Source organism: Conger conger, chromosome 4, assembly GCF_963514075.1.
Source record: "Conger conger chromosome 4, fConCon1.1, whole genome shotgun sequence".
NCBI classification, from domain to species: Eukaryota; Metazoa; Chordata; class Actinopteri; order Anguilliformes; family Congridae; genus Conger; species Conger conger.
This window is the reverse complement of record NC_083763.1, coordinates 70,168,046-70,190,151: the sequence shown is the minus strand read 5'-3', so window position 1 is coordinate 70,190,151 and position 22,106 is coordinate 70,168,046. Positions and strand designations below refer to the sequence as shown.

General features: G+C 45.5%; 1 protein-coding gene across 1 annotated transcript in view; it reads right to left on the bottom strand.

The window, feature by feature from the left end:
• Positions 1 to 21,882, bottom strand: part of adcy1a (adenylate cyclase 1a) — an 86,695-nt gene extending 64,813 nt beyond the window's left edge. The window contains exons 1-4 of the mRNA XM_061239645.1: positions 20,968 to 21,882; positions 17,344 to 17,493; positions 8,845 to 8,963; positions 1,408 to 1,519 (exon numbers count right to left, since the gene is read on the bottom strand). Coding sequence (XP_061095629.1) covers positions 1,408 to 1,519; positions 8,845 to 8,963; positions 17,344 to 17,493; positions 20,968 to 21,576 — 990 coding nt within the window. The 5' untranslated portion in view covers positions 21,577 to 21,882. The remainder of the gene's footprint in view (positions 1 to 1,407; positions 1,520 to 8,844; positions 8,964 to 17,343; positions 17,494 to 20,967) is intronic.
• Between the last annotated feature and the right edge of the window lie 224 nt (positions 21,883 to 22,106).

Sequence of the window (22,106 nt, the reverse complement as noted above, 5' to 3'; positions counted from 1 at the left end):
TAATGGCGCTTTTCTTGTTTTTGGGTGGCGGGTGGGGATTAAATTGTTTAGGGACAATTTCACTGTTATTAGAGCAAATGTCCCAAAGTTGTAAAGAGCGTTGACCTGTTACATCTCCACGGGGTACGTAATGTGTGTTCCCGCTCTGCTGCATTCTGCTCACGGATGAGGGGTAGCGGTTACAGGATTTTTTTTTTAGTATTCAGCGCAGAGTCCATCCAGGGAACACAGCACCAGAGCTGCTGTTTGGGCTGCAGAGGAACAGCTGAGAAGCACCGCTGAATTACAGACACAATCACTTCCCATTTCGTACTGTGTCCTGCGATCTGTCACACGTTTGACAGCGACAGCGTGACCCCAGCACATGGCGAGCAGCAGGGCTGTGCACAGACGTTCCGACGGGCAGGCGCTCAAAACACCGAGAAACACTGCTTTACGATTCCACGTTATTTTACCGAGTATATTTTCTGAAAAATTAATTGATGACAGCAACAATTATAATCCTAAAAGCAATATTATTTCTATCAGATAATTGGGCACCTGGGGCAAAAGGGGCTGATGCTCATTCACCCAGAGCCCCCCCACCCCCCAACCCCAAACATGCCTGGCAACCAGGGCGATATTATTTCTCACTACTGCAAGTATGAGTATGACAGTTACGTTTGTCCACTTCAAGCAACATGTACCACCCAAACGTATTCATATCAGCCGTTGACTAATTTACTCTTTGGTTATAATCATAAACACATTTGGTTGTAATCATAAACACATCTGCCGTCTTAAAAGGCCCACCAGCGATATCTTTCTCTGGGAGAGGATTATGACTCCAGGCCCGAACAGACTACAGGCCCGAATGGATGGTGAGGTGCCCCAGTGCATTAGCACGGACATACATTAAGCTGCAAATTCATGAAATGTAGCCTATGACCCCGGTAACGATTGCTCTAGTAATATAATAGTGGGTATTCAGCTCCAGGGTTAATCTCAGTGAAACGCATTTTTTTCCCCTTTTGAAGAGCATGGTTATAAGCATTTATTTTATGTGGCTTTCCCACACAGCGCTTTTCGGTCATGTCAGCATCAGCAGAAACATTCAGTAAAATGGAAAAGCAAACAATGAAACAACAAAAAAGAAAAAAGAAAACAGCTTCGCTTCCGGTCCTTGATCTCACAGATGTATTTTTCTCTTGTTCAATAAAGCTAACGCGATTGAGTTGCAGGTGCAAAATGAAAACAATGTACCAGACACTTGAATCATCTTGCCCTTGCGCAAGGTGAACTGCAGGCGCCTGCAAAAATAGAATCATAATTCCGACGCCACAGGTACCAAAAAAAACCTCACTGCTGGACGCAAATGGAAATCAAGTAGTCAAGCGTTTAGAAAGGCGAGAGAAATCAATTACTCACTGTGGCCAGTTCGTCAAACTTGCCGAAGAGTTCATTCAACAACTTGACGAGCTCTTGCGCAGTGCACTGGGACGCCAGGCTTGTGAAACCCACGATGTCAGCGAACAGGATACTGGATGGAAAAACAGCACAACATTGTGTCAGCCCAATGTCAGATATTCTTCAAAATAAACGAGCCGGTCTATGCATCCGAAACGACTTTTGAAAATCAATTACGGGCAGAGGCTGGCATATTTTTACGGATCGCGTCGTCTTCAGAAGATTGTGTTAAATGCCACTTTGCCATTGCACAGATGTCAAAATAACGAGGTGCTATCAATTCAATTTACTGTGAATATTTTAACAAGCTGCCATCTGTAACCACAAAACGTTACACTTAATTATAACTGCATTATGTGTGCAACGTATATTATGCTATTTTTAGACAACAGTGTGCAAATAAAATCTCTGTCAAACTTTATTTGTTGATTTGAGCTCTTCTAGCTCAACAGAATTTGGCTCGAATAAGAAGGGTAGGGTGGAACTGGGTTTTCACAACTTCAAAATCTGAGGAACATGCAAAGTGGATTGGGGAGATGGGGCAGTAGAAATAATATACTAAAAATTCTTATTTTTAAAATGATGGACTTAGGGCTGCATACAATATTATTAGGTATCTGTAACTCCATAGTTGTAGTACTTGGTACAAACACTTAAACAGTCACATATATATTTAATAATATTGCATGCAACCACTGTCCATTAAAAAAAAAAAACAATGATTATTTTTTGTATAGTCGTGTAGTGCTTGTGTAGAGTACTGTTGACACAACCAAAATCAATCTACCTGCCCTGACAGAAATGTAGATTGCCAGAAATGCGGGATCTTCCTAAAATCTGATAAATAAAAAAAATAAAAAAACATTTCATCCATTATTATAACCCCTGATTCATACACTCACTTTGCACCATGAACAGCTTTGCCATTTCAAAAACGCTGGGTATGACACTTCAAAATGCTGTTGAAAAGTCAATTAGCGTATCATTGTTTCGCATAACAGCTATTGACATGTACCACAGGGCAATTACGCCTGGAAATATCTTACAGCCCATGAACTAGCACGGAGCCCCACACACTCGCTTGTGCTTCCTGTGGCAGGCCTGACCAATCACATTTGAGAATTTGGGGCTGTTGGTAAACGATAGCCAAACTCTGCAAGGACACATACTCTTTTGGTGCCATAACTGAGAGAGCATCAATCATATCATACACACACCATGAGGTGTTAACATGCATCGCTGACTCGGTTTTTGAGTGCGCATGTGTATATTAGTGAGCATGTGTGTGTGTGTGTGTGTGTGTGCACAGGCATGTGTATATGAGTGAGCATGTGTGTGTGTCTGTGTGTGTGTGTGTGTTTGTGTGCACAGGCATGTGTATATGAGTGAGCATGTGTGTGTGTGTGTGTGTGTGTGTGCAGAGGCATGTGTATATGAGTGAGCATGTGTGTGTGTGTGTGTGTGTGCGCAGAGGCATGTGTATATGAGTGAGCATGTGTGTGTGTGTGTGTGTGTGTGTGAGTGTGAGTGTGTGTGTGTATGAGTGTGTGTGTGTGTGTGCACACAGGCATGCGTATATGAGTGAGCATCTGTGTGTGTGTGTGTGTGAGTGTGAGTGTGTGTGTATGAGTGTGTGTGTGTGTGTGTGTGTGTGCGCAGACATGCGTATATGAGTGAGTGTGTGTGTGTGTGTGTGTGTCTGTGTGTATGAGTGTGTGTGTGTGTGTGAGTGTGTGTGTGTGTATGAGTGTGTGTGTGTGTGTATGAGTGTGTGTATGTGTGTGTGAGTGTGTGCAGAGGCATGTGTAGGCAAATGTGCATGTATGTAAAGATGTGTGAGCATGAGTAAGTGCTCCAGTCTATGAGACATAATTCTCACGTCTACGAGTGTACGAGGACACTGAAGTACACCTCCAGGGATGCGACGCCCACCAATGAATCCCTCCTGATCAGTTTGCACCAGACCTGGTGCTTAAATATGGGCAGGAGCGCCACTCAGAGAACGACAGTTAACCATCTGTCTTTTTTCCGGAACATTCCAGCAAAAAAAAAAAAGGGGGGGGGGGTAGCTCTGACACTAACAAACCTCAAACCCCCCTGATGTATTTATGTGTTGAAGCAGGACCGCCGACCGCTGGTGAGGTGGGAGAATTGCCCCCACAGACCTCCAGCGCAGTCCTCTTTCTGCAGTGGGATTATGTGTCAAACCGTGTGACGGCCGACCCCGATAGGGGCTACATAGATAGATAGAAGACCACCGGACTCGTTGCAGTTTGTTGCAGTTGCACACCGAGGACCGGGGTTCGATTCCCGGTCCTGCCAAAAGCCAAGTTTGGCCGGCTCTCGTGGAGCGGCATAATTGGCTCGCTGCTCCAGAGGGAGGGACTTGGCAGGGTTAGCGGATGGCCGCACAATAAAGCACCTTGGGCGCCTTGGAATCACGGTCACGAGCATGAGACGAGATGGCTTGAAGAAGGCGTGTCGCTCTCCTTCGGGCCGCTGAGGGACGGGGTGTGAGCGGTGTATCTAATACTAACTCTAATTGGATTCAATGGGGTACAATTGGCTGCCAAATTTGGGAGAAAAAGGGAAAAATCTGAAATACATTTATTAAAAAAAGAAGACCACCGGACGCAACATCCCATAATGCAACGCTCAGAGCGAATGCAATCACAAGGATAACAAACGCACAGGCCCCATCTGAGCCACTAGCGTCCTCCCCCACTGTCTTCCTCCCTGTTTACATTATTTCACTCGTTTCAAGGGAGTCCTGATTGGCTACGCTAGGTTTCTGCCATCTTACTTTCAACCTCCATCCTCCCATCTATGTCCATCCTCTTATACAGGGGTTTCCAACCTTTTCTGATCCAGCACCCAGGCCCAGAGCATCCAGGTATATTATATTTTTAAATGTTTTCCTACATGTAGTCATCGCATATCACGTTTTGGCTATAGGGACACCATAGAGTACCTTCAAGGACCCCAGGGTTCGGCAGCCCCGCTGTCGTAAACCCGGGCCGGCAGGGGGGACACGACTCAGAGGCAGCCATTTTGTCTGCTGCTCCGCATCATCACCCCCTAATAGCCCCGCCCACCAACTGCCACATCACCATCACGGTGATTTACTGAGCCAATCTCACCTGATGAAACCCTCGCACCAGGCGGTGGGCGACAGTGAAATCAGGAGGTGTTTAATTGACTACATAATCATTCGGCAGTTAATATCCTGGGTATGGATGCACTAATTGGACTTTTTGCATTCCGGTTAGGGGCGAATACAGGAAATCGGTGCTTTAGAGGAGCACTAAATCGTGCCTTCGGAAATTCTCGACGTGCTGTGTGCCGGAGCCAGAGCGTTTTCTATTTAGCTGTTGCTGTTTGAAAGCGCATTGGAATTATTATAGTGTTTGGATTTAAGTGCTTTAATTATATCAGATTCACCTCGTGGCACAAGCAGTGATAGAGGGAGAAAGTTCTTTGCGAGGACTAATTTCTCTGGCAGGGAGTTGGGTGATCCCGGTAGGACTGAAATTACAGATGGTTAATGTTATTGCCAGCACAATTGGAATTTGTGATTGTTCCACCCCCGTGATCGTGGGAGTGTTCCCCTGGCGAGGTGAGAATGTGAGAGTGTGTGTGTGTGTGCGTGTGTCAGCTTGTCTGTCTTGCATATGTGTGACCATGTGTGCCTGTGTGTGTGTGTGTGTGTGTGTGTGTGTGTGTGTGTGTGTGTGTGCTTGTGAGCAAGCAAGTTTAAATGTGTCTGTGTTATTGCATGCATGTGGGCAAGAGTTATATACAGTACGTGTGTGGGTCTACATGTGTACATGTATGTATGTGTGTGTGTGTGTGTGTGTGTGCTTGTTCTGAAATGTTCTAAAGCAAGGTGGGAGGGAGAAGACTACCAACTTTCCTGATCGGGATTTTCAAGTCTGTGTTTCAATATTTAGACTAAAGTCTTTCCGGGAGTCCTTCAATGCGACTAACGTCCCTTAAAAATCAATGCTTTCACTACCGACATCCAGTGAATCACTTCATCATGAGGTTCACCTTAAAAGGACATACTGTATCTTAGTTTCTGCTCATGCTTTCTTTTCATGTGCACTGTATGCATGGGACATGGGGTACAAACGGGAGCCTTGTCCATTTTAATTTCAACAGGAACGAAAGGGGGCCAGCTCGCTCCAGATAAGCACTCTTATCTGAGCATTAATAAGCGCTAATTTGTCCCGTGCTTTGCGAGTGCAGGTTTACAGTCGACGGCGAGCAGGTTATTAAAGTGTATTTGCCAGGAACGCCGCGAACAGCCGATGTAATCCCGCAGTAATCGCATCTGCAGCGGTGGCTGTGGGTTCGTGGTAATCCCCGGTGGAGAAGGTCAGGTGCACTGTGGGTTATGAGACCACAGCCTGTTGTGCTGTAGATCTCGCAGGTCGGGGGCAGGTGTGCGGTCACGTAGGGTAGCAGCGGGGGGGGGGGGGGGGGCATGACCTTCACATGAAGAGGGGGGAAGGGGGGAAGGGGGGGTTGCATGGCAAAAGAACATGCTATTTCACCCATCAGTGGTCTTTGCTATTTTGTGTGATTAACATCGGGCATTTCATCAGGTGGTAACATTATTGTTTCTTCCGACCACAAACCGACTGATATCTTTTGGGTGTCCCGAAACTCAAAACATGCATCCTCCTTTCCTCTACTTGTCTCCTTCCCACCATACTTTTGAATAGGAGGAGGAGACGAGTGAAGGAGAGGAAATGTGCACCTCTGCTCTCTGCTCCACACAAGCACCACCCAAACAAGGTAAGTGTTTCACGTAAAAAAATCTCCGCTAACACTTAATCCAGCTCTAGCAGAGTATAAAACAACCCTTTGCAGCTGAAGGTGTTGCAAGGGTGCTGGTCAGGGCGAGAATGTGAGGTTGTTCAGGGGGAGAATATGCAGTTGGTCAGGGGGAGAATGTACGGTTGGTCAGGGGGAGAATGTGTGGTTGGTCAGAGGGAGAGGTTGTTCAGGGGGAGAGGTTGGTCAGGGGGAGAATGTGCGGTTGGTCAGGGGGAGAATGTGCGGTTGGTCAGGGGGAGAATGTGAGGTTGGTCAGGAGGAGAGGTTGGTCAGAGGGAGAATGAGAGGTTGGTCAGGGGGAGAATGTGAGGTTGGTCAGAGGGAGAGGTTGTTCAGGGGGAGCAGTTGGTCAGGGGGAGAATGTACGGTTGGTCAGGGGGAGAATGTGAGGTTGGTCAGGGGGAGAATGTACGGTTGGTCAGGGGGAGAATGTGTGGTTGGTCAGGGGGAGAGGTTGGTCAGGGGGAGAATGTACGGTTGGTCAGGGGGAGAATGTGTGGTTGGTCAGAGGGAGAGGTTGTTCAGGGGGAGAGGTTGGTCAGGGAGAGAATGTGAGGTTGGTCAGGGGGAGAATGTGAGGTTGGTCAGGAGGAGAGGTTGGTCAGAGGGAGAATGAGAGGTTGGTCAGGGGGAGAATGTGAGGTTGGTCAGAGGGAGAGGTTGTTCAGGGGGAGAGGTTGGTCAGGGAGAGAATGTGAGGTTGGTCAGGGGGAGAATGTGAGGTTGGTCAGGAGGAGAGGTTGGTCAGAGGGAGAATGAGAGGTTGGTCAGGGGGAGAATGTGAGGTTGGTCAGAGGGAGAGGTTGGTCAGGAGGAGAGGTTGGTCAGAGGGCGAATGAGAGGTTGGTCAGGAGGAGAGGTTGTTCAGGGGGAGAATGTACGGTTGGTCAGAGGGAGAACGTGCGGTCGGATACGGGAGAGGTGGGGTGTGGAGCGTGTGCTCCGTGTCGGGAGAGGTGGGGTGTGGAGCGTGTGCTCCGTGTCGGGAGAGGTGGGGTGTGGAGCGTGTGCTCCGTGTCGGGAGAGGTGGGGTGTGGAGCGTGTGCTCCGTGTCGGGTGGGGCGGGGTGGGGAGCGTGTGTTCCGTGTCGGGTGGGGTGGGGTGTGGAGCGTGTGCCGCACTGCGACCGATCCGCAGAGAGGAATCGGGGAGCGCGTGCTGCCCCTGCCCCGCTCAGAGCAGCGGGGAACGCCAGGCCAGGGGAGGGGAGGGGGAGGGGGGGCGATAAACTGCCGAGACGAGGCAGGCCCCTGTTTAATGGCGCAGAAAAGCCGTTAATGAATCCCTAATTAGCAGCGGGAGCAGCTTTTCGCCGCCGGCCTTAATTTACGACAGAGCAGAGGCTGACGGGTCACGGCCTGCGCCCGCCCACCGCGGGACTCGCACCCGCCGACCTACGACCCCCCGCCAATCTGTGCAGAGGGGCATCCTGGGAGTTGAACAACTTTGCCGTGACTTTGATTTCATGTTACGCGGCAGGAGGTGGTAGGCAATCTCGGTCCTGGAGTGCCGGAGATCGTCCTGGTTTATATGCCACATTTCATACAGATAATTTAATACATGGTAAAATTAAATAAAATGTCATTGATTGATATTCCTGCTTCTCGCCCAATGCATGCTGGGATACACTCCAGCTACTGTCCAGTACCTGACTAGGACTGAGTGGGTTAGATAATGGATGGATGGATGGATGGATGGAAACAGAGTCCGTGCATGCATTACAGAGTGTGCCTCAGTCTGCCAGTCTTACTTGGCACGGAGTTTCGTCTGGTGTGAGTCAGTGAGGTGGTGTGTTTGTGTGCTTGGGGTAAGTTTTGGGCAGGTTTACCCTTCATTATAAGAGCACACAGGCCCTCACACTCTGGGTCCTGCTGAGCTGGAGGATTATTCAGTTAAAATGCGAATGGATCCACAGCTGTATGGTGCAAATTAGGCAAAAACTGTCTAAGGGAAAATTACTCAGACAGACCCAACCCCAACACCCACAATCAAGAAAATCAATCAACACAGAGTATAAACACAAACAAACAGAAGCTCCCTCATCATCCAGCTGACTGCTGCTTGGCTCATGTCAGGGGTGGTGTACATAGTGAAGCTGAAAGGAGCCTTGGGGGTGGGACAGGAGATGTGAGGCGGGGGGGTTCACCGGTGGTTACACTGGGTTTGTGGGCAAGGTTGTCGAGGCTGGTTGGGTTGTCGTGCGTGTTGGGTCGTACCTGACGTTGTTGTGTGTGTTGGGTCGTACCTGATGTTGACGTGCCTAGTTGGATCGTCGTGCGTGTTGGGTCGTACCTGACATTGTTGTGCGTGTTGGGTCGTACCTGACGTTGTCGTGGCTGGTTGTGTTGTCATGCGTGTTGGGTCGTACCTGACGTTGTCGTGGCTGGTTGTGTTGTCGTGCGTGTTGGGTCGTACCTGACGTTGTCGAGGCTGGTTGTGTTGTCATGCGTGTTGGGTCGTACCTGACGTTGTCGTGGCTGGTTGTGTTGTCGTGCGTGTTGGGTCGTACCTCACGTTGTCGAGGCTGGTTGGGTTGTCGTGCGTGTTGGGTCGTACCTCACGTTGTCGTGCCTCTGGATGTAGATCTTGTGGAAGATCCTCTCCGGCGGCTTCAGAAAGTCCTCCTTCATCTCCATGGCGACGTTCCTGGGCAACAGGCTCATCAGGAGGCGTTCCTGGAAGAGGGGACACGGACCGTCACTGAGGGGCGAGGGAGGGGTGCTGATTTGCACTTCTGAGGCGCTGGGTGCCCTGTTAGCGGTTGGCGACACCCCCGCCGCCCGGTCTCTCCCACGCTAAACCAGGGAGCGGCCTTCCACACAACCTCAGATCTTCCACAAAGAAGTCCATGGCAACCGAGCATGAATCATTCATTTAAGGCAGTCCTATTTTTGAACGTGCTACTGTTTTCTCACTCGGCCCTTTTCCCCCAAACCAGCACCCCCCTATGGGCCAGTGTCTGGCCATTCTTCTCCCCCCAGGTCACAGGTCACCTTAGCAGTCCCAGGTTACATACAGGGCCCTTCCGTTAGCACTTAACAGTGTTTCCAAACACTGCTCCAATCAGAGACTTCCACACAAACCTGTTCTTCTCTACAACCCTGTTCCTGGAGACCAACCGTAACAAACTAAGAATGGATCATTCAGCTGGAGATGCCAATGAGTTGCTTGTTAGTAGACTTGGGCTTGCGAAATTAGGGTTGAAATGAAAACCGACAGGACAGTACACCTCCAGGAACAGGGCTGGGAACCGATCCTCGAGACTACTTACTTCTGAGAGCATGCAGAATGTTACAGAATTCTAATATTTCATTCCCCTGTTCCTGAGACTCGCAGTATTTCATATTTTATGATGAAGATAATTACTAATTTAGTTCAGCTGTGATGGTAAGCATTCCGCCCGTATTCCATAAATGCTTTCAGGGTTTTAATATAAACCCTTGGAAGATCTTTTGGAGTGTTATAAAAAATAAAAAGAAATTCAAGAATGAATTCTAATTCCATGTTCCCAGTTTTGATTGTGACATCAGCATTATAATGTTCAGTTAAGAACATTCTAATCACATATTTGTGACCTCACACCTTAGAGCAGGGATGCTCAATCTCACCCAGACAGGGCTGGTGTGGATGCAGGCTTTTGTTCCAACCATAACATTACATTATTAGCGACATACAGTTGATTAGACTAAGCAGGAGACAATCCCCCCCTGGAGCAATGCTGGGTTGCTCAAGGGCCCAACAGCTGTGCGGATCTTATTGTGGCTACACCGGGATTAGAACCACCGACCTCGGGTGTCCCAGTAATTTACCTTAACCACTACGCTACAGGCCGCCCTAGCAGTTACACACCTGGCAGTCACAACCAAGCAGTCACACACCTGGTTCTATTCATCAAAGTGCTTAGCAAAGACTCTAGTGGCTGATTAGCAGAATCAGGTGTCTAACTGCACCCATGCCAGCCCTTTCTGAGGACCCCCAGCCATGGTCTCAGGCGGCAGAGTAGCTTAATATTTAGGGCAGTGGTTCTCAAACTTGGGCCTGGGGGACCCCAGTGTATGCTGGTTTTTAGGTTCTTTAATAATGTATTTGTTTAAACTTATTAACACAATGCAGGTTTAGACCATAAGCATTTGGCTCTGTCTTTGAATTCTTCATTATCTCCCAAACTGGTTAGTTTTAGTGGCCAGGTGTCCACACTTTGATCAATCAGGAGCCTATCGATTCAGCTCGGTCTTTCGTTTGATCAGTTACAAAAACCCTGGGGTTGCGATTGTGTACACGGGGGGGTCCCCCCGGACTGAGTTTGAGAGCCGCTGATTTAGGGAACTGGCCTTGCAGCTTGGAGGTTGTCGGACTACGGTGTAGTTCCTAGGCGAGGGAATAACTTGAGTGCCTCACCTAGGAATTGCTTTGGTAAATATCCCTATGTATGAAGGGCAGTTTATAGTCCAGCGATAGGGCATTGCTGTGACCAATGACATGCAGTGGATGGGGCTGGTCGTAGCGACATCTGGTTCATACTCTGGCCGACTGGTGTGCGTTTATACTTTTTGCTAAAGATAACAACCACAGTCTACACAGGGCAACACAGAAATGAATGAACGTTCATCAAAGTTATGGGATTTCAGTCGAGCGACACTCTGTCACTGGACTATAAACTGGCCTTTTGGGTAAAAACAATGAAGTTGCCAAGGATGGGAGAATTCGCTAAATGCCTAAAACGCAAGTAACCAAGGTACATATGTGGTAAGAATGTGGTCTATTTTAAACATGATTTGTTAATTCCAGCCAAGCTTAATGAAGGTAATTGTATTAAATTCATGAAACGTATCGCACATGCTTTGGGGTTGCCATGGTAAACTGCTTTTGCCTCCACTGAAAAGTCACATGACTTTGGCTTGTGAAAAAGTCTCTTTCTCTCACTTTCCTGAATGTCTCTGAGCATGACTGAGCATGTAATTATATATTTGTACGGAAAAAAAAAACTATGATTGTGTCAGCTGCTAATTGCCTTTTTAAGGATTTTTGTTCGTTTGAAATTATTTTTAGTTAAAATAAATTATTTTAAGAAAGGCCCACAATGTGCATGAGTGAATGCACGTTTATTTCTACGACAGGCTTTGCACGTTAGCAATCTGAGCGAGTTTTGCTGCAGTACACACTGTGACGCCTGTCATAACATAAAACTAGGAGTAAAGTGTAATATACTTTACATTGTTCCCCATTAAATCAAAAGCGATTGCCAATCTAATTTTTAAAAGGGCATAACAGTCAAATCTTTGATGAATATCAATTCATACATTTAATATTTACTGTACAACACTGCATAAACATGTAATATATGATATATGTCAAAGGTACTGATGCCATATCCACGACTGAACTTTAACAACCAAGTCCAATCAGCAGGCAATATAGAAGTATAGAATGCAACCTTTGCAACATTTGCAACAACGTTTGCAACAAAACATTTTGTTAAATAACTGAAGGAATACAACAGACTGCTGTCTTGCGTGCCAGCACATCCCTTCAGTTCGGGAACGCTTGCTGAGAAAGAAAGTCTAACTTGCCACTCAGATTCTAAACTGTGAAATCTTCACTTGCACATGCTACACCTGTACTATCAGAACATTTGTAAATGAATATAGCAGCCATATTGTACTTCCCTCTAGGGTCTTTCAGCACACTTATCCCTGGGTATGGACTCTGCACTTTGTTCTACATCGCTCTGGACAAGAGCGTCAACCAAATGCCATTAGTGTAATGTAATGTAATGTATTTAGGCATGTCATTAATATTGGCATAACAAGTAGCACATGTTTTTTAAAAATGTGTTTGAATTCATTATTTTTGTCGATATTAATGATGCAAACACACTTACACTACTAGAGCAGTAAATCCTATCTCCCTCTCCATTTTGAATTATACATTTACCTGCACCAGTATTTCTCATATTTTGTAAAACATAAAAATAGCTGTATTCAAAATAGTTGCAGTCAGACAGTACGCCACTTATTCTGCAGTGATGGATTTATGCAAGATATTGTTACTGTATCTTACACGGCAAAAACCAAAAATAAGCCAGGTATTTTAGACCTATTTTTATACCTAAAAACTAAAAAGGGGACAGGCAAGACAGTTTTATTCATTTCAAGGTTTGCCAATTGGGTAAGAAAATTTCACTTGTCAAACAGCAACTTAAAACAAGCTAATGACTTGAAAGAAAAACAAAAAAGATTTTAAGTCTCATTACAAGACTAAAACACTTGTTAAAGGTATGATATGTAAGATTTTTGTGTTAAAACATTGTTACAAGACCATTGTAAATGCCATCATGTCAGTGAAAAAGGCTCACTGACATGTTTACTCACCCTCTGCCTGTGTTTAGCAGTGTACTCAAAACATCGTATAGCTGTATTCAAGCTCATTGGTTGAAAATTGGTTCTAATGGCCACAGCCAATGGCATTTCAGCGTCAGCGTGTTCAAAAAGTGGAATAAACAGTGTTGCGGTTTGAGTGTATTTGTTGAGTGTATTTGTTGCTGCAATTCCTCTCTTGACCCTTAGTCCGAAATTACCGATTGTACCTTTAAGTACAATTCGCTGTGTAGTCATACCCAGGTGCGGACGCTTCCCCCATCATAACTGCCCTCAGTCAATGTGGTCTGGTATTGCCAACGTACTTTTCAATTTAAACAAATTGGCAGTTATGCCAATGCACCGTGCACTTGCAGAAATGAACAGCCTCAGATCAGTGTTGTGGGCCTGTACAACGCCTCAGAGCGGGCTGTACAAACAAGGTGAATACCGCTAACTCAGCACAGCTGTCAGTTTATCTTCCTCTCGGGCACGGTCCCGAAATACCGGCGTTAGCATCGCCCGAATGCGCTCGCGCCTTGTGCTCTCTTCTCCCGCTTTCAAAATAACTTCATCAATTTCAGCGATCAGAGAGCGAGCGTCTGCGGGAAACCGAGGCTTTGATCATAACCTGCCTCCTGTATGGTGTTTCTCCACAACCGCCGGCGGATTCCAGCGCAGCTCAGCCGCGTAGTTACCAAACCAACCAAATACTGAGGCGAAGCCACCTGACTGTTCTCTGTAGAGGCTGTTTTGTTTTCATCTGGGAAAAAAAATGACCACGGCACGCTTCTGCAGCTTCCACTGAGGCACCCTCTCCAGTGGACTCTTTTCACATTGATTTTAACATTTTAGTTTTTTTCCCAGATTCCTTTTGGATGTTGCCTATTAATAATTGAACTGTCAATGGTAACTGACATGGCTCAGGCAGTAAGAGCAGTCGTCTGGCAGTCGGAGGGTTGCCGGTTCGATCCCCCGCCCGGGCTGTGTCGAAGTGTCCCTGAGCAAGACACCTAACCCCCAAATGCTCCTGATGACCTGGTTGGCGCCTTGCATGGCAGCCAATCGCTGTTGGTGTGTGTGTGCGTATGAATGGGTGGATGAGAAGCATTAATTGTACAGTGCTTTGGATAATGGCGCTATATAAATGCCAACCATTTAACTGAATGAAATAATGGGATTCCATGATTAGATCCTTCATTATTTTGCTTGTGGAGGATCTAGTAGAGAAGGAGCCTGAGATAACTACTATACGTAAATATCAATTTGTCTGTCTGATGAAATGTTTAATGTAAAAATGTGTAACTGTTTTTATGTCACGTTTAACATCGAGGAGAGGGTTATCCTCAGGAAAGTCTGTGTGCATATTAAAGTTATGTCTTAAGTTCTTTCCTCAATAACTAAGAGTCTACATCAGAAATCATCAAATCCTCCAGGTCCAAGAACAGCTGGTTTTCCATCCTCCCTTTACCTGTGAGTCAGGTGAGACAGTCTGGCCAATCAGTAGCACTAATTGTTCAACCAGTTACCCGGGAGAAAAGAAAATCAGGGCCAGATTTGGACGTGGAGTTTAGGAGCCGTGGTCTCCATCACAGGTGTCAAACTCCTGTCCTGAAGGGCCACAGTGACTGCTGGTTATTGGGGTGTTCTGGGCACCCATGGTTCATTCAAGTCATTGAGTATCCACACGCCTTGTTCTCAAGGCCTTGTTTGGCAGCTGATTGAAAGGAAACCACAAATGCCTGCAGACACTGCGGCCCGCAGGACGTGGAGTTGAGTTGCCCTGGTCTACATAATGCAGTGTTCCATTCAAGTATATTGAGGCAGACATGTGCAAAGGTTCAAAGAGTTTTGTTAGAGTCAGCCGCATTAATTATGTATAAAAACATTTAAGTTTGCAGTTTCAACTTTGATATCCCATCAAGCAAACCTTTTCTCATGATATTTGAGATATAAGTGTTTTTCTTTTTTTTTCTTTTCTTCAAATCAAGCTCGGGTTATGATGTCATTGGGCCAGTTAGTGTTATTCCAAAAAGTAAAAACAACAGTTATTTTGGTTTAACAACATTATTAAATGCTTCTTCTCACTGAAGTGTACTTAGCAGTGCTAAGTCTGAGAGAGTGGTCATAGATCATAGCCCATGGTAATGGCAGACATACTGGGGATACAGCCATGCATACTGAATAGCCATTGTTTAATTGTTTAAATACCATATGAAGTATTACATAAATAAGGAGCACTTATTTGTTAATTACACATACTGTACACTACATCTGCAGGGGAACTATTGCACACAAAAAATATATTTCCCAAGTACAGTAAGTAACCAGGCTGTTATGTCCCAGTCTAGAGGTGTCTAAGACATAACATGCAAAAGGACCCCCATCTTCCCCAAGTCCCAAGCATGTTCTATTGTTTTGTTCAGACACACACACACACACACACACACACACACAGATACACACATACACTCACACACACACACACACACATACACATATACATACACATACACATACACATACACACATACACTCACATACACGCACACACACACACACACACATTTTGGCAATGTATTCAAATAAGATAACAGGCATCTTTAAAATATTCCCTGCTAATTCTCCTGCTCGCTCTCTGTAATGGAATGTGTATGTAGTAAGGACCAATCCCATTTAACTTTCCCTGGAGCCTAAACTTGGCGTTACCATATTACTGTTTCCAGTCTTCCTGAACCAGACATCAATTAAACTACAGACATGCACTGCATCATGAATACTGATGCCTTCAAACAATGTAGAACAAGGGCTGGCTCCGTGATGTGCAAAGATCACGGTCATTTATGTGCTTATTTTATTTCTTTATTATATATATATATATATATATATATATATATATATATATATATATATATATATATATATAATTTATTTATTTTTAATGCAGTGACCTTTGCAAAAGTGAAGCAAAAAGAACCCAATCTACCGGAGTAATAATCTGTCAAAACACAGGCCCGTTTAATTTGACAGCATGCACAAGAAACTGAAATGTGTGGTTTTTTTTATGTGCGCATTAAAAACATTTTTTGCTGTTAAAATGCTCTGCATGCCGGCTGATTAAAACGCGTCGACGTGTGGCTTGTTATGTCAGCTGCGGACTCGAACAGACCTCATTAGGGGCAGAAATTCTTTGATACAGTGGTTGTAATTAAAGGGAGGCTCACCTGACTGGGACCTGGCTGTGACCGTACTGAGAGCCGCTGGTGCGGTAATCGTTAGCCCTGCTGGGTGAAGCACTGCTGTGGTGAAGATATGCAGGCAGGCTGAAGTGGAGCAGGAAGGCTGGTGTGCGCCGCGGTACATGCAGGGTCATAACCGTTAAGGAAATTATCCCTTTGGTAAAATATTACGCAATAATTATGCGCTCCCTTCTCATAAACCCGAACAGCTTAATTGCGGCTGAGGGGCGTGCGAGTGTGTGTTAGTGCATGAACGTTTTGCACATGCGTACGTGTGTATGCCTATTCGGTGTTGTGCGACTGCATATGCACAGCATGTATGTATGAGTGTACATGTTTGTATATGCGTGCATGTATGTGTTTGTTTGTGTGCGCATGTATGCGTTTGTTTGTGTGTTTGTATACGAGCACACCCATGCATGAGAGTGTAGGTATGTTTGTATGTGTGCATAATCTAAGACTGTTTGTGTACTGATGCATGAAATTTTGCAGTTGTGCAATTGTGTGTGCATATGTGTGTATGCCTATGTGTGTGCATGGGCGTTGTTAGGCGGAGGACAGGCGGGGCCCGGGGTGGGGAGGGGCCTGTGCTGGAGTTTGTGTGTCGGTGACGAGAAGACCGCTGAGCTGTATTGATGAACCGGGAGACGACATTTGCTCGTGCTAAAAATACCGTTGATTTGCATAGCATTCCTCCCCCATGGCTACGAACTAATAATGTATTTTTCCTATTTTTTAGTTTGGCAGTAGAGCAAATGACTGACACGTTGTGTTGTAAGAGGTGGACAAAAAAGGGTCGCTTCTATTGTGTGTATATTTATCTATTTGTAATTGTGCTTCGCAAAGGTTTGTGGGAAACCATTTGTTGTTTTACAATTTATCGCACGATTGCTCTGCTTTGAATTGGGCTTGATCTATCACGTTCCGTGTTGCGATTACCTTACTGTACAGTGATCTAAAAAAAAAAAGTACAAAGGAGGAACTGTAAAACGCTGCAAAAGTACGAAAGGTAGATCCGTTTTTTAAACTAGCAACTGCCTTTGGCGATGTGTGCACGACCTTGATTCTCAATTTCACCATACGACTGCCGCCACAGCCAAACGCTCGTTCTTAAAACTAAAACCTTATCAAAAACTGCTTTAGGAGCAGAAAGGGACAAGAGGGACTAAGTGGGTTATCAATACTTTCAATTGAAAATGACGGAGCTGGTCATTTGGACCTGTAGAGCTTTGTGGATAAATTCGCGGAGCGCAAGTTGCGCTTAAATGAGTAAGCAAGACATTATTAGTCAGAAAGATTAATGTAATATTGCGATGTTGTCTCCTATCTGTTAGTAACATTAATCGTATCTGTTGGGAGGACTGGCTAGCGTTTACTCCTGTGCGTTGACTACTGTCTGTGGTTCTGAATGGCTGGTAGATGCGCGCGCGCGCCCGTGTGTGTGTGTATAAAGGCCCTACCTGCTTCTCGTTCTCGTCCTCCAGGCGCAACCTCTCCTCGATGCAGTCGCGCGCCTGCAGAAAGGCTTTCCGCTGAGCGCGCTCAGACAGGACCCTCACAAACACTCCAGACAGGTTCACGCTGGTGAAGAGGACCGTGTTGGCCACCAGCTGCAATATGGAGAGCAGGGGTTAAGCACAGCTATTCTCGTTCAAATGGAAGGGAAAGGGTCTCTGGGTAGGGTTCAATAGCAGAGGCCGGGGGGTGCCTCCAGATCCAAAGTCATATTTACATTGTGCACTGCTTAATAATGAACAACGCTATTGTTCCTTGTGTTTTTGGAGTTACAGGCTACTTCCAATCATCCTATAAATGGTTAATTGACTTAATTTACATATTGCTTTACAGTTACAATTAATGCAAATACAATTAATGCCTCCGTACGTAGACAGTGAAAGGTTGCTATGCAAGGCACCAATCAGCTCATTGGGAGCAATTTTGGGGGTAGGTGTCTTGCTCAGGGACACTTCGACACACCCAGGGCAGGGGATCGAACTGACAGACGACCACTCTTGCCTGTCAACAATTCTGATTGTTGTTCTCTTAAACTGTTCTCTTTTTCTGATGCGCATGTTTTAAAGATTAACCAGTTTTAGCTGAAAAAGCAAAAATGAGAACAAAAACGAAAGCCCTAGTACTGGAGTCAACGTTTACTAAAAAAAAATCGAGTTCGGTGCTACTGGCATTTGTAAGTGTGCTACCCTCCAATGAATCCAAATTCCTTTGCGTGGAGTAACGGGCCTCAGCATTTTACCTCGGCTGACTGTGGCGGAAAAGTGTCATTTGACAACAAACAGCTCTGTTGTAGTACAAGAACCGCGGAGACGCGTCCGTGTTAAATAGTCATCGGCTCGTTTTCGCCGTGCTCAAATCTGTGATAACATTGTCGAGCGTGAATATTATGCAGTCAAAGTAAAAGAATGCACGGGGCGGAAGAACGAGAGCCGTTTCATTCAGCCTCACGGATTCAGCAACGCAGTTTCCCGGCGTACAAATGAGCGCCTTTTCCAATTCAAATGTTCCTTATCTTGAACGTGGCAGGAGCTGCGGCCTTGCAATAGACTGAAACTGAGCCATTAATCTTGCGGAATAAGTTCTGTTTTTGTCGCCCTCATCCTTTTTTTAGAGGACAACGCTGATGCGCATTATCTCGTGGCTCACCCTTGCTGAATTCAAGCGTTTTTCTCTGAATTCTCTGAGCAACAGAGGGTTTATGGGATTTACAATATATATATAAACAAAGGTTGCATAATCTGTGGTAGTTATTCTTTAGATGTAGTTACATATTGGATGGCTAAAATGTGTCGTTCGTGTAATGGACTAAATGAATTGAAGAGAAGAGAGAGACCAATCTGATTGGCAAGGCAAAACAGTTGACCAATGAAAAGACAGTACGCAAAATGCATGGACAAGGAAGGCAAATGTTGTGTCCAATGAGCAGATAATTCACTAACCAGGTGGACTGGCTGACAGTAGATAGGAGTGATTCAGCACTGCTGATATTATACAGGCTAGAACAACCAGTAGAATGAAGTTTGCTTACTTATATTACTGACATTAGAGTCAAATTAACAGCAATAAATCACTTTATGAACAAGTGCCAAACCATTAATAGTCACAAACAGCTTTCTGGACTTCAAAAATCTACATTTTAATTTTCGTTATGTAATTAATCTGTTAGCGCTGAGATGACAGAATATCAATAAAGTGTTGACACAATGAAGTAATGAAGTCGCGTTTTATATGACCCCAAGCTAAAACTTTGTTGCCAAGCAACCTTACTGTGTACCCTGGATTATTCTAAAAAAAAACTAAATTCCCCATTGTATTTCACAGGGTCTCTGTTCACTGCACGGATGTACATGGATTATGTAACACGGCGTGCAGAATCAATGGTTGAATCCAATATGTGCTCTTCTGTAGCGCCCCTTCCCCTTGCTGCCAACACCGCACTTGGTTTCACGTGCAGCTAGCAACTCATTTTGTATACTATCACGCATATCACTGTACATTTTTTATATGAATATCATTGTTTCATGCTGTTTTTACGTGCTGATGGAAAATATATTCTCTTGACATTCAGGGTCCAGTAGTAACAGTAACCGTACTGGTAATAGTAGTAGTACTAGTAGCAACAGTAATAGAAGTTTGTGTTTTTTACAGTAAGTCAACGAGGCTCTTTTTGAACAAGGCCCAGTTAAATATCAATTTCACGAGTATCCTGGACCGTAGATGACAGATGAATAGCTGTGCAACAAAATAGGCCTGAAACAGGGACAAATTCAAGAAATCCTGGCAGAGGCGTGTGTCGTTATATAAGTCATGTCCAGCACACTGATTTGTCCCTTAGCCCAAGAAAGCGTGGGTAATTTTGGAATGATGTTCATGGTCTTAATGTGTGAGTAATGTGGCTATGACTTCTTTCTCCTTGTTTTATTTATTTATTTATTTATTTATTTATTTATTTATTTATTTATTTATTTATTTATTTTAAGCCCAGACTCATTCGCCGCTCTTGCGTCAAGAGATGGATGGTAAAGCACTTCCGCACATTATAGCCGTGTGAAGTTACTAATTCCACTTTTATTTATTGTTTTTGTATTGTTATTATTTCATAGTTTTTCCTACAACCAGGGTTATATCGTAATAACTCGTCTACCGAGGCGAGACATGTTGCTCGGAAGAAGATACTCTAAAAGTCTTAAATTATCCTGATCTACGCCTTTGAATGTATTCCAGTTTCTATTAAAACAGTTTCTAAGGCGAGTAGTAGGTCCTTAAAGGAAGAATGTAATGCAAGATTGGGCCATTCATGTTTTTTTATGGAGGAAGTTCCATGTTTTCCGCATCGAGATGTTGTTGTTTAGGATCATTTACTTCGGACCCCTAATAGCATAAGTAAATCCAGGCAAAAGGCACAAACAACACCCCCAGGACCTAAATAAATAAATAACGACCATTGATTTAACAGCGCTATAGCCCACTTAACACTTGGTAAATTCCAAAATACTCTTTAAGGCCTGAAATTTAACAAAGCAACGTCTTTGCTCGCATTAAAAGGAGATAGGCTCGTATAAATCACAGTAATAGACCGAGCAAGGCGTCTAATGCGTGCGATATAGCTCCACAGCACTGAAAATAATTGCGAAAGCGGCACATTTCGGTGGAAAGACATCCATTATCCAATGCCATTCACAAGAGGGGTTGTCTGTGTGAAATAAAAGCCGCTGAATGCGAGTGAGTTGTAAACTTTAAGCTGCGTGAGCGGCGTAGAGGCACAGCACAAACTCACAAGCGCTTCTCCACACGCTCGTGCTCTTTCTTTGCACGCCGCTGTCCATCTTTTGAGTGCTGAACTGAGAATCGCTTGCGTCTGCTTATTGTTATTGTTTTTCAAGCGCACTTGAACTGGGAGTCATTAATACCACAGAGCGTGACATCAATTAAGACACAGCAAGACAGCCGCATAGTACCCAATACGAATTGACAATCAGGTACACCTTAACGCATCGGTGCGAGTGAATACACGATACAGAAAGTAGTTTTTCAAGGAGAATGGAAAAAAAAAGAAAGAGGCTTCTTACCGTTCTCCACAATCTCTGTCTTTTGGTAGTGACCGACGTCGCGGTTACAATAACATGGGACACGGCGACCATAATCCCAAACAGCACGGCCAACAGAGTGCGAACGGGCAGGAGGGAATAGGCGACAAATGTGACTAGCATGAGTTGCCACATGCCCTGCTCCGGGGACGTCGGCGGCTCCACGCCGTAGGCGCCCAGCGAGAACGGGCAGCAGAGGAACGCGAAGGTGAAGCTGAAGAGCAGGGTCAGCTTGACGATCTGCTGAAGTTGTGTCACCTGCAGGTACTTGACATTGGTGACAATGAACAGGGAGACGAATATGATGCAGTGCACCGGGTGGGATCCCTTGGAGATGGTGAGGCTGGGACCAGACATCAGTTCCACGAGAGCCAAAGTTGATGCCATGACGATCAACACCGCCAGAGCTTTCAGCGTCGAAGTCTGCTCCAGTTTCAGGTTGTAATTTTGGAAGAGCGATTCCAGCTCCTTGCAGTCGAACTCGTCCTCGCAGGCGATGGCATTCAAACGGGATCCGGCTGGACAGTGGCCTCTCTTCCTCCGGGTTTTGACTTTCTGAAACGGAATTTCCTCCATATCAGTGCCATTCATAAACCGAAATCAATTCACTTTCGGACTGCGCGTTTCCCCCTTTCATAAAAAAAGCCACGGGAAGCGCAGCCCGTTGCAGCCAAGCGCCCCAGATTTGCAATGGCAGTGGGGGCTGACTGTGCTATTCCGGAGCGGCGAATATAATCTCTTGATTCGCTCGTCTTGTCATCCACAGGTTGACGTTTGTTTGTTTGTTTGTGCCGAAAAGTGACCTACGAAACGTGCGCGCTCCAATTTTCCCTCAAGGATGAGTCCAGGAAGTAGACCGCCCGCGGCGTCTTGGTTCACTCACTTCCCAGAAATAGGTTAACATGATATCAGAGCAGAGGGTGATCCCATTCTCTATCCAAGAGCATTTTCGCTGGGCTCAGATTGGATCACGCCTGCGCAATATAGGTTTGAGAAACAAGGCACGTCTCAGCAACTGAGCAGATTGACAAGACAAAACAAAGATTTGACAAAACCGGGGGAGGGATGGGGGGGGGGGGGGGGGTCGTTTGTTTTCCCAAGTCAGGCACACGGAGAACATG